We start from the raw sequence: 12,593 nt of genomic DNA on the forward strand, positions 1-12,593 counted from the left end.
TTTCCCAATCAATACTGGGACTATGTCCTTTAATCCAGTTAATTCCCAAGACCACTTCAAATCGGATAGGGGCTATAGTGAAGTCTATTTGTTCCCAGTGGGAACCAATTCCCATTGCCACCCCTATGGTGCGGTGATCAACTGGACCCCCCTGGAATTGGCTCCCGTCCATTTGAGCAAATTGGACGGGGGCGGGTAAAGCCTCTGAGTCGGCTCTGAGTGCAGCAAACGTGGCTTCGCTTATGAGAGTGCGACAGCAACCGGAGTCAATTAGTGCTTTGACGGGGATTTGTGGACCTCCGTTAAGTTGTTGTAAAACTGCATCCACGTAGACGGTGGAGTCCACTTCTTTGATTTTGGTAGGAGCATTCGGTTTGATAGGAAGATCCTGAGAGGTCTGTGGAGATGCTCCATTCACCACAGACCGGAGCCGTTTTTTGACAAGTCGAGGGGAGATTCCAGGTTTAAGGCTGGAGAAATCCAAGGGTTTTCCTCATCCGAAGAGGGAAAGCTGTCCCCCAATGGGGCACTTGTAATCCGAGACCGGCGGGGTCGTTGGAAGCAGGCAGGGAGGCTGGGTCCCCGGCATGGAGTGCAGAGGGTGTGGGCCTTCCCGGAGCTGCGCTGCGGGTGGCCGCGGTGCCTCTGCGTGGTGGACGACCTCGGGCGCGGGTTGTCGTGCTGGGACGAAATAATTCCTGGCGGCGTGGGCAAACGGCTGCAAAGTGGCCCATTTCTCCGCATGTAAGACAGGCACCCCTCTGAAATCGGGCTTCACGTTCCTGGAGCGGATGTGGGGGATTTCGTGGGACGAGCAGTGGTGCCTTGGGTTGAGGCTTTTGGGTGCCCTTCTCCTTGTGCTTTTGACGGACGAGAGAAATAAAGCGGCGGCGGCTTTCCACTTCCTCGGCTAATAGGATCCAGCCTTCGAGGGTATCGGGATCGCCCCGCATGTAAGACCAGTTCAGAATGTCAGGATGCAAGGCTTCCCTGAAATGATGGATTAGGGTGGTCTCGGGCCAACCTACAATTTTACTTGCCAGTCGCTGAAATTCATCGGCAAATTCCCGAACTGTAGCAGAGCCTTGTTTTAATTGTAAGAGTTCCGTTTTGGCTCTTTCCCCCAGGAAGGGGTCCTCAAACCTCCTTCTCAGGGCAGTCATGAAGTTGTTGAGGGAACGAATCGCACGAGAGCGGGTGTCAAACTGGAGGACCATCCAGTCAGCCGCTTTGCCTGTCAGGAGGGAAGCTACGTACCGCACCCGGCTATCTTCCGTGGGGAAAAGTTGACCTTGTTCTCGCATATAACTGTCCACTTGATGCAAGAAACAAGGCAAAGTCTCAAGAGATCCGTCATACGTAGTCCTCAATTTGAGTTGCTTCCAAGGGCCGGGCGCGGGTTGACCCGGTTGCACGGGTGGTCCGGGCGGAGGAGCAACAGGAGCTCCAGGAGGCAAGGGTGGAGCAGGCACATTAGCAGGTGGTTGCACGGGTGGTCCGGGCGGAGGAGCAACAGGAGCTCCAGGAGGTAAGGGTGGAGCAGGCACATTAGCGGGTGGTTGTACGGGTACCCCCTGACCCGGTATCGGAACGGGCTGTCTCTGAGCTATCATGGTTTGTTGTAATTGCCTGTTCTCTTGAAGCATAAGTTCCATTACTTCCTGGAGTTGATCAACACGGTCGGAGAGCTCCCGATTCTGGGCTCGTAAAAGATGAACCTCCTCACTTGGGCCACCAGTAAGATGAGGCTTACTGGTTCGGAAGCTCGTGGCCCATTGAGAGCTATCCCCATATAAATCCTCGTCTTCAGACTCATCTGAGTCTCGACGTCGGTCAGCCAAACGGCGTGCGCGTTGGGTCGCACGCGACGGGACAAACGCCGGGGAAAAAGTTAGACCTGATAGTCCCAGTACATAGTCCTTGGGGCGCGTGTCCACGTTCGCCTGATTCCTAATCCTTGCTGCAGCCGCCCTGGCTGCTTCCGCCGCCTCTCTCTCTCTTGCGACCCTAGCCGCTTCGGCGGCTTGCTGATCCGCAAGAACTTTGGCGTTCTCAAGTCTTAGGGCAGTCTCTGCCGTAATGCGCGGCAAAAGTTCTGTCTCGAGGAGCAAGAGTATGGGGTCAGGTTCCCCGCCCAGCAGAGGTTGTACTCGAACCGCCAGTGCGGATGCCTCGGCTCCAAACGTCGGGGTCAAAACTTGAGCCAAGGTGGCTACCGGGGTGTCCTTTGTACATTCCACAAGGAGAAGAGCGGTGCTAATAGCGACTCGCTTGGCCTCAGCCTGGCAGCTGGCCGCATCCGGGATCAGGGAAAATCCCTCCGGCGGGGCTCCCGCCATGGTAGAAGGAGTTTGTCGAGAAATAAGATTATCCAAAAGTCCAGTTAATATTTGTAAATCCTCAGTCGCCAATCGGGCATCGTCCAGTAATTGATCCAAGTCCTGAAGATCTAAACGAGCATCAGTATCCTCCGATGTTAACATCCAGAGACGTCCTGTAAGAGATTGCCACTGCGCCTGTACCAGTCCCCTCAAGCGGCAAACCTCTCGGGTCGTCCGGAAAAGTTCAGCGATTAAGTCTTGTAACAGAGTAGGGTCCTCTGAGAAGGGCTCCAGGGTAGTAGATCACCTGGAGAGCTGCACAGCTCCCATCCAAGCGGCAGGCGAACCCCCCTGGGCTCCAGCCTGGCTAGGAGAACGGTGAAGATGAGTGATAGCTGTCATAATGTCAGCCCTTGGCCCACAGAACCAGAAATCACCACAAAGTCATATAGAGTCCAAACAGATGGCTTTTACTGATCAAATAGGCATACAGTGCAAACGAATAAAATGACAGCTATGAGAGGCTCACTAGCTGGGAGATATTATAAGGCAGGAAAGGCGGGAGATTACACGCATGAATACAGTTTCCCAGGAGCTGAGTTCCCAGGCCTAGGTATGCGACCTTGGGGGGCAGACAATACAGCACAGAGACAGAGGCAATAACGAAACCGAGATAGCAGCCTGACACTGGTCCATCTAGGCCAGTTTTGTTTATTATGGATGGAATATCTTTTAGCTGGAGATGGCAGGAACATGGGTGGTCTGCCATGCTGGTTTTGAAAAGTGACGGATAACTATGCCATTTTAGGTTTAAAAATGGAACAGCCAGTTACTTTGGATGTTAACCAGACATACGATATGTAGTAAGATGATTAATGGAAGTATTCTTAATAACAGAATCCATTACAGCATAGTCAGTGTAATGTAGCGGTTAAGAGTGCTGGACTAGGATCTGGGAGACCCAGGTTCGAATCCCCACCCTGCCATGGAAGCTCACTGAGTGACCTTGGGCCAGTCACCCTCTCAGCCTATTTCACATGGTGGTTATAACAGTAACATGATGAAGGGAGAACTATGTACTCTGAGCTCCTTGGAGCAAGGGTAGGATAAAAGTGTATTAGATAGATGTAACAAACACATGTACTTCAGGAATATATTTTATGGATTCCGTTAGGTCAAACACACTTTCTCCATTCCATTACCCATATCCTTCTTCTAGGCTCACAATTTGTCCCCCAAGTATCCAAGCATCAACATGACCTCCCGTAAAAAAGCCACCATGTACATCCAAACCTGCATCAGATGTTCAAATCAATGAGATTTTATACTGGCATCAAATTTCACTATGAAAACAGCAGTTACCTTGATCAACCATATGTTATCAACAACAATCTCCTTTATTGGCATAAAATCGAAACATGGGGTGTCTGCATAGTAACATAGAATTATTGCAGTTGAGCATTTCTGACAAGGATAAAGAATAAATAAAAGGATAGCGGAATAGCAATATGTTATCATGTCTCAGTTGGAAACCATTTGAATTTTTTAAAGATTATATATTGAATTATTTCAAGAGATATTTCTTCTATCAAGACCTATAATCTTCACAGTTATTGGAAATTTCTGTATGAGTGTACATCTAGCTTTATTGAAAACACGAGATTGCTTTTCAGAATTTGAAATATATGACACTCTAATCCTATGGTCCGGATTTTTTTGCTCCGTCTCCTGTTTGTGAGAGTGCTGTTTTTCTACAGTGTTCCTGTCTCCAGCTTTAACTTCAGACAAAACAGCGAACTTTAAGGGATAGTGGTGCCATTCCTACAGCAAGTGCAGTCTCATTCCAAGTCCCTGCTCACGCACGCTACTCAGAGCTGGAGTTTACAAGATTTTCTGTATTCTGGGCCCAATTTCTACACGTGCATTTTGAAGCGAAGCAAGGCTTAATATATATTAAACATATTTCAGATTTGACATGCAGAATATCTACTACGTAGTCAGTTAAGGACACAGCAGTTGTAACCAGCTTGCAGCCTAACCTCACTCATAAATGCCCCAACTGTTCCAGTAAACTTGAGGATGCTGCATCCAATTCCTCCCACCACTCAACACTGCCCTATTTCCAACTGGGCACAATCTCATGCGTTTTAGAACAGTGCCTGCTGCAGAATTCTCTACAATGCTAGAGTTGATTTTTTTTAAAAAGCCCCTCCACCTGAGTCAGGGGAAAAAATGGCCACCAGGGTCACAGGGTTAAAGAAAATGGTTGCCTAATCCTCATTTTTTCCCCACACAGCAGCTGCTAGGGTCACAGGGTTAAAGAAAATGGTTCCCTAATCCTCATTTTCCCACCCACACAGGCTTACTGTGATCTTTCACAACCCTTTGGAGCAAACCAGGTTTGCAAAAGATTGGACAAAAGCCAGTAAGGCCCCAGGAGGTGCATGCACGAGCAAGGAAGGAACCAGTGTCCCAACAGCATTGAACTCCAGGTAGATAACCCATGTAGAAATGGCCCTAGATTAAAAATACCCTTCACACATTCTTTGAACCCACTCTAAAATCCTTGTTGTTTCCTTATTTATGATTTCACCCTGTTGGGAATTTGAAATCAAACCCAATGATCGGTCAGTAAATAAGTTAATACTGATCAACCTAAGCTAAAGAAAGTCAGATGACTCACCTGATATTTTTCAGGGCTCTTGTTACTTGTTCTTGCACAATATCATAAAGTTTTACTTGGAAACCACCAGAAGCAAATACCATGGCCCAGCTGCATCCAATGAGTCCACTAATGAGAAAAATAAAAAACAGAAGAATGTTAGTTTATACATCCATCTTGCTGATAAAAAAAATCTTGTTTACTGGTATGTAAGCAAAAAAAACTGATCAAAATAGTAAGCAAAGGAGGTCCAAGGCCTGTTTTGAAGGGGCAATGGATGACCGGGCAGACAATAAGTAAGCTGATTACAAATAAAACAGGCATGTGCTCAAATGTTCCTCAAGCATGCAAGATAATTAGACAGAGTCTTATGTTAGGGAGCAACTGTCTCTTCAGAACACTTTGTGGTTATACTATATTGCATGCCCAGAGACCAATTTATACCACTGCTGGTCAGAAATTCTGTACATGTGATGGAATCACAGCATCTCCTATGCACTTCTCAAGCATGACACAATATACAACATGACACATACAAGTAGTGCCTAATAGAACGTAAGAGCACATGAGTGTATATCAAGCTGAATGTAAGTCAGGCCATTGGTCTATGTAGCTCAGACTTGTCTTCTTGACTGGCAGTGGTTTTGTAGGATCTCAGCCACCTTGTCTAGTCCTGCTACAAGAGATCTTTATTAATAAGAGATACTGGGATTGAACCAAGAACATTATACATACATAATATGTCAGTATTGAGTTTAGTTTATTTTAATTATTATTGGAATGTCAATATTTATAACATCACATAGATTGATTTAAAAAAATAAGTATGATACATTTATAAGCAACTACATTGTTGATATAACTCAGAGGTCCTGATGTGGTGCCCATGGGCACAATGGTGCCTGCCAATACCTTTCCTGGAGCCTGCCAGGTGTTTTTAGAAAGTGAGTGGGGCCAGCAGAGGTTCTGACGTCACTGGCGATCTGACAGATATTGCCAGGTGAGTGTTTCTTAGTGAGTGCAATATGTATACCTGTACGTATACAAGAAAATATTTTCATTTTAAAAAGCATCCTGTTAAACAGAACTTCTGTCCGAGAGGCTGAACAGTTACTATCAGAATTATGCCTAACATCACTCTCTGACATTTTGTGGTTGTCTCTGCCTCCTCAGAAAGTAATTTTGTGGCCGTGCCCACCACTCGATCTGATTTCCATACGGGCCCACTGGCTCAAAAAAGTTGGGTATGCCTTGTTACAACTGTAATGATAAATATTAAATTTTAAAAATCATTATGCACTGAGAACTCAGATTTGGTGTTCAAAGAAGTTTATGCAAACCTTATTGAAGAACATCTGCATAAAATTTATCAACTGTCAATTTCTTCCTCTAATCCCAAATATTGTGGTTTGGACATAATTTAAGATTGTACTGTGTGCTGAAATATAGGATGGCAGAACAGCAACAATTGGAGGTCATTAAGAAATTCTTATCACCCTGCTCTTCTGGAGTATTTTGATGGTACTTTCTGCCTGCTTCCAAGCATATCCCTAAAACTATACAGGGTTAGAAATATGCTTTTGAAAACCAAGACAGAAGAAGAGAGTTTTCCAGTAACCTGATCCAGGCATCAAGTTCTATACTAGATACTTGTAAAGGTCAGGATTTTAAATGCCATGCGTTATGTTGTTAGACCAGTATGGTCTCTACTCCAACTTTCATCTGACAGACAAGCACTAAATGGCTTCTGAAAGCAATAATTCTGGATGAGGCTTGAGGTCAACGGGGGTGGGGGGGAATGACACATGACCCAGTAACTTTTATTAACTTCCTTGGATGGAATAGAGTTATTCAGTGAAGAGGCTTGAAACTATGTACAAGTAAAACATACAACCATTTGCTGGGCTCACAAAGTTATAATGTCTCAGTTAACCAGGCAGGAGTACAGAGAGTAGTTTTCAGTCAAGGTTTGATTCCTGAGGTAAATCTCTGGCCTTTCCCCAACCTTATGAATCTCTCAATATAATATATAAAAGTAATCACCACATTTGCAGTCACAGAGAATTACTTCATTTTTCCAAGTCACACTAGTGATTCTTTAGTTTGTTCGTCTTCTTATACGTGTAATGTGGCTTACTCTTCCGAAGCATTTGTACTTTTGCTCCTGGAGCAGACACTTCAAGCATGGGGACCCACTAGCTTTACTCCATAAGTTTGAGGCAAGTTAATATGCAAGGGCAGGGGATGAACTGATACAAATGCAATGTAAAATAGCATATCAGCTCACAGGCTTCAATAACTAAGGGAACAATCCTAAAAATACCTACTCAGAAGTATGCCCTTTGTTATTCAATGGGCCCAACTCCCAGGAAAGTGTACTTAGGATTGCAGCCTAAGTCGTTTTACTGATTTGATGCCATGGATGAGAAAGAATGTGGATTTTTTGCTTTGTTTTAAAGAAAAAATGTCTGAATTAAGAATTACAGCTGGCAACCAAACATTGCAGTGGGGGGGGGGGGGGGAAGAAGTAGGCAAGTCAACTTTGTACACTGATAACTTTGACCTTGTCTCAAAGATCAGCTTGACTGCATGCAGTCAAAAGCAGTACAGTGCTACTGAATCTCTTCTTATACACAGACTCTTGCTAAATGCAAAGTTTTAAAATCTAGTATGAGTTCCTGGGCCCATCTTTTCTGCCCTAACTTGGTAAATTGTTATGTGTGAGGCACCAGCCCCAACACATACACTTCTTTAAGGGGTAAGTTCAATATAATATAGTCTAGGCTTATAATATAGTCTAGGTGTCATGATTTTTCCTTTTCCTCTTACAAATTATCACTGGATCCCCTTCCATATGTTACTTGTGTGCTTTTGTTCTACTGGGTTTTGCACTCTGTCTGTACCATATCTATTTTAGACAAAATTATTTTAATGTTGAATTCATGTTCATTGGAAAAAGGAAGACTAACTTGTCTGTAGCCTAGGTTAGTAGCTACAGAAGAAGGTGTGCTAGACATGGCCTATCAGAATTTAAAAACAACAACAAAGAAACAGAAAACATACCAGTACAACATTGCAAAATTGTATCTATATTTACTTCCCAGATACCATGTAAAGTGGCTTTTCCTTCAGAGAAAAAAGGCACCCTGTTTGAAAACAAGACTTTCTATCAAATCAGAAATAGGGCCATATGTTCTATCTGTGGGTACAGTGCAACTGTGACTACAATCTTTGGCTTTGACATACAAAGATCAAAACCAGGCAACTTTGATCTCTCTCCCTCTACCTGCTGCTGCGTAACTACAACACAGTTCAGCTACTGGCACGAGACTGAAGTAAATTTTTAAAAATGCAGATGTAAGGTGAGATGCAAATTTTAAACAATTGAACTAGACTTATGCATAACAAGCCACTAGCCATATCTCAGAGGCAAGTTAAAAGGCACTCTGCTTTTGCATAAAATCTAATATTATGGCATATGTGTGAAGTAACCAGAGACCTGGCATAGGACATACAAGCTTAGGACAGAAGTTCCTGCCAAATCTGGGCAGGGACAAATACCAAATACTTCCACTATCAGTGTCATTATGAAGGTTATTGAAGGGTGTGTTTGTTATCATGTCATATGAAAAGGCACCAATTATCAGGTATCAGAATATTCCTTCATTATTCTACTCTGCAGCCAGAGAGTCTGTGCAAACATCTCTCCTGAAATGAAATGCAAGAAGTTATCATTAAGTGAAACGGTATCTTGGTGAGAACATTTTTTATTATTCTGGTTTTAAAGTGGAGAACGTAAGACTTTTTCGAAAGTAAGTACGCACATATTATGTACATTTCCTTTAACAGATAGTATGAGACAAAGCAAAACAATAATGCAATTCATCATGTGTTTAAAAAGGCACATATAGGTATACGTTCTCACTCCGAAACAGCATGTTTTAAAAAGAAAGCACGTCCCTGCCAAAAATCAAATTTAAGTTCCATCGTTACCAATGGAAATGTTAAGCACAAGTCCTATATTTCTTCATCGAAAACTCTGAAATACTACACAATTACAAGTTCAAGCAACTTCAAGTTAAAACTACCAGTCCCCTATCCCAATTTCTATCTCACCTGCCCACACACACACAGATGCAGGAATTTGTGGCAAATCTAAAAGTCTTTTTTTAAAAACTTGAAGGAATATAATTCACTGAGTTTACAAAATCTCGCTTCCTTGGCTGCCTGGAGATTTACTCATCATGGACAAGAAGCTATTTAGAAGCTTTAGTTCAAGCGTTTACAACCTGTAGTTAAACAATGAGTCTAAGGCAAGATCCAGAGAGATACTTTACGCATGCCTGAGGCTTGTCCAGTGGAACTTCTGACTACTTCCTTTAAATGGCAGATTTCTATGCCATGTTGCAAATGGTTTATTAAACTCCCATCTTTTTCAAGGCACGTTTGCTCTACCAAATGAGGAACTTCTGTTTGAGCAATACAATTTCAAATCTCTCTGGAGTGCACAGAAACAGTTGTCCAGTTCTTTGGATTCAGGCCTTTGCTCAAATTTCCAAGCACCCACTACTTCAGGGATGGGGAACCTTTTTCCTGCCAAGGGCCATTTGCATATTTATAACATCATTCGGGGGCCATAACCAGGTGTAGATCTCTCGGCGGGGGGGAGGCTAGGGTTGCCAGGTCTCCAGCCACCACCTGGAGGTTGGCAACCCAGGGGAGGCCACGCAGAGAAGGCCTGGAGGGCACCCCTGCTCCCCCCATCTTCCCCCCCAGGCGGGAGGGCAGCCAGCGGTGGGCCCGAGCAAACGAGGCTCCAGGGGGGCGCAGCCTGCAGCCGATCCACAGGGAAGGAAGGGAGGAAGGAAAGAAAGAAAACAGAGAAAGATGAAAAGGGAGGGAGGGGAAAAGAGAAAGGGAGAAAGAAATGGAGGGAGGGGGAGAAAGAAAGAAAAGGACGGAGGGAGACAGACAAAGACACAGAAAAAGAGGGAGAGAGGGAGAGAAAGGAGAGTGACAAAAAAAGAGGAAGAAAGAAAAGCCTTCCCCCCCCCCCACACACACACCCGCGAACGCCGGCCGCACACGACCAGGCCCCAGCCTCCACGCCTCCCACACACACACATACACACACACACCCCCCCGGCCCCGGAGCTCCCGAGGGCCACGGAAAATGTCCTCGGGGGCCACATATGGCCCCCGGGCCTGAGGTTCCCCATCCCTGCACTACTTGCACATACTGAGCTTCAGAATGATCAAACAAGTTAGGGAAGCATTTCTTTCTTTTTTGTAATTGAAATGTGATGCAATTAGACTTGTCATGCATTCAATAATTTTCTATATATTCCAATGCACAGATTTCCTAAAGTGAAATAATGCTGTGTGACCAACATCACACACAGGAAACATGACAAAGAAAGCCAAAAAAAGGGGGGAGGGTGCATGAGGAAAGCTGACAGGAAAACAGAAAGCAGTTACTGAGATAACAGGATCAAAAATATAGAAGAAAGCCCAAAGCAAAGATTCTTGTTTTGAAGCAGCCTGAAACTGCAATTCTGTGCAGTCTACTAAACCCACTGAGATTATCAAACTGCCCTGCAAAACACCCAGATAGAATTGAGATGCCAGCAATCATGAATCGTATAAGTGCAGGACAAATTATAGTTTGACTCCAGTTTCTGTTGAATGAAGCTTATAATTCAGTTCAATATCCACACTAAGTTCTTATGCTATATAAAGGTTTAGGAAAGGCTTTGGTAGCACTTTGTATCATACTTTCCTCCAGAAGAACAAATAGAGAGTTTTTCCACCATAAACTTATAAGAAACTGAAGCACTTCATATAAGTTCTTCAGTTTAGAGATGACTTAATTCTATTGGTTCTTGTAGGTTATCCAGGCTGTGTAACCGTGTAACCACGGTTACACAGCCCGGATAACCTACAAGAACCAATGAACTCTGACCGTGAAAGCCTTCGACAATATTTTGACCTAATTCTAGTTTGGCATTTTGCCAAGTTTTTTTTTTTTTAGGAAGCATGATGTGCTTAATACAGTTCCTTTATGATTATTCAGTTAACAGTTTAACAATATATTACAAATTATTAATTGATCAGAGGCCATTCTAGATTCTAGTGATAATACAGAGATAGCCCTACCATGTGTTTAATATTCAGAATATCACTTTAATCAATTTAAGATTCCATTAGTCTGTAGCCCCATATTTCTAACCATATATACGGAATTCACAACCCCACAGTGTGGCCGATCAACACACTTCTGGCACAGGAGGAATTGGCCTTTGCTCTGAGTTAACTGAAGTATTCCCATTTGTGCTGCATCAACTCTTTTGCCAGTTGGTCCTACCATTTAGGCAAGGCTAAACCTTACCCTCTGCATACCTTTGGTGAATGATGCATAACTGAGGGCAGCCCCCAGCTCCTACTCTGGCCACGTGGCAGCCATTGCACATGCTCCAAACACAAGTCACACCTCTAAGCTGTACAGCATGGGTGGCCATTGTGGAGAAAGAGCTTGTATCTATTTGTTTGAAGAATTAGGTTGGCTCATTGAAGGAGATGAAGGAGCCAATAATAGAACGATAATAGCAGAGCGCTCTGGGCTCCTCTAATGGAAAGACAAAAGCATATACAAGATACATTTAGAAACAATTTTTTGCCAGCACAGTTGGATACGCAGCAGCGCTAACTTCGGTAACAATGGTTTATTGCTCACTTTCTACAGAGTGAACAGCTGCAGTTAACTTACTGAAATACACCAACATATTTAAGAACACATATATTGTGACCGAACACAATTTCATACCTCGTATAGCAATATGAAGAATTCTTATTTCCAGCAAGTTGCTACAAAGAAATAATGTTAACTTGATTGCAGACCTGTCCAAATCGCTTCATTATATCTTAGTTTTAACAAAACTAAATTTTTAAGTGCACATGGTTGTTGTTGTTTTCCTGCACCAGCGTTTTATTAGAAAGCCTACTTTTTTGTTCCACTGTGGTCCGGGGTGACTTAAAACAGGTAAGTGTTCTGTTTACACACAGAGACGTTACTCATTTACCACCAGAAGCATCAAGTGCTAATGCAAGGCTATGTATATAGGTGGTTTTTGTTAGCCCATAGGCATCAACAGAAGTACAGGAGCCCCCTCCACACACGCTTGTGGCTTTTCACCACCAGCAGAGCTCCTTACTACATTAAGTGTTACCTCATAATCGCCTCTGACCAGGCACTGAACGCAAGAAGTACCCAAAAGAGGTTTAGGAATTTACCTGCCAACAATCACAACCCGTCCCTCTTGCATAGTAGTCATCTTACTAGATCAAGCCAGTGCAACGCCAGGATCACTGGAACGGGGAGCCCAAGAGCCTTCTGGGCAAGTGGGGCCACCTCCTCCTTAATAGGAACGTTTCCTCCCCACCCCCCCGCTTCAGAGGATGTCACAACCTCTCCCATTGGCTCCCAGCAAAAAGAACTATTCCCATTGGCTCGCCGCGTGCCCTCGCCGCCTTGCTCCAGCACGCGCCTCCGCCCGAGTCACCGGGTTCAAAAAATATAAACAAATCAACGACAGAAATGGGCGGGCGCGACA

The 12,593-nt window shown here is 44.2% G+C and overlaps 1 protein-coding gene across 1 annotated transcript in view; it reads right to left on the reverse strand.

Moving 5' to 3' along the window:
* Positions 1–12,338, reverse strand: part of CRYL1 (crystallin lambda 1) — a 55,396-nt gene extending 43,058 nt beyond the window's left edge. Inside the window, exons 1-2 of the mRNA XM_056858504.1 lie at positions 12,274–12,338; positions 5,005–5,112 (exon numbers count right to left, since the gene is read on the reverse strand). Of these exons, the coding sequence (XP_056714482.1) occupies positions 5,005–5,112; positions 12,274–12,314 (149 nt within the window). The 5' untranslated portion in view covers positions 12,315–12,338. The remainder of the gene's footprint in view (positions 1–5,004; positions 5,113–12,273) is intronic.
* Positions 12,339–12,593: the final 255 nt, after the last annotated feature.

The sequence above is a fragment of the Euleptes europaea genome, chromosome 12, assembly GCF_029931775.1.
Source record: "Euleptes europaea isolate rEulEur1 chromosome 12, rEulEur1.hap1, whole genome shotgun sequence".
In the NCBI taxonomy this organism is placed as follows: domain Eukaryota; kingdom Metazoa; phylum Chordata; class Lepidosauria; order Squamata; family Sphaerodactylidae; genus Euleptes; species Euleptes europaea.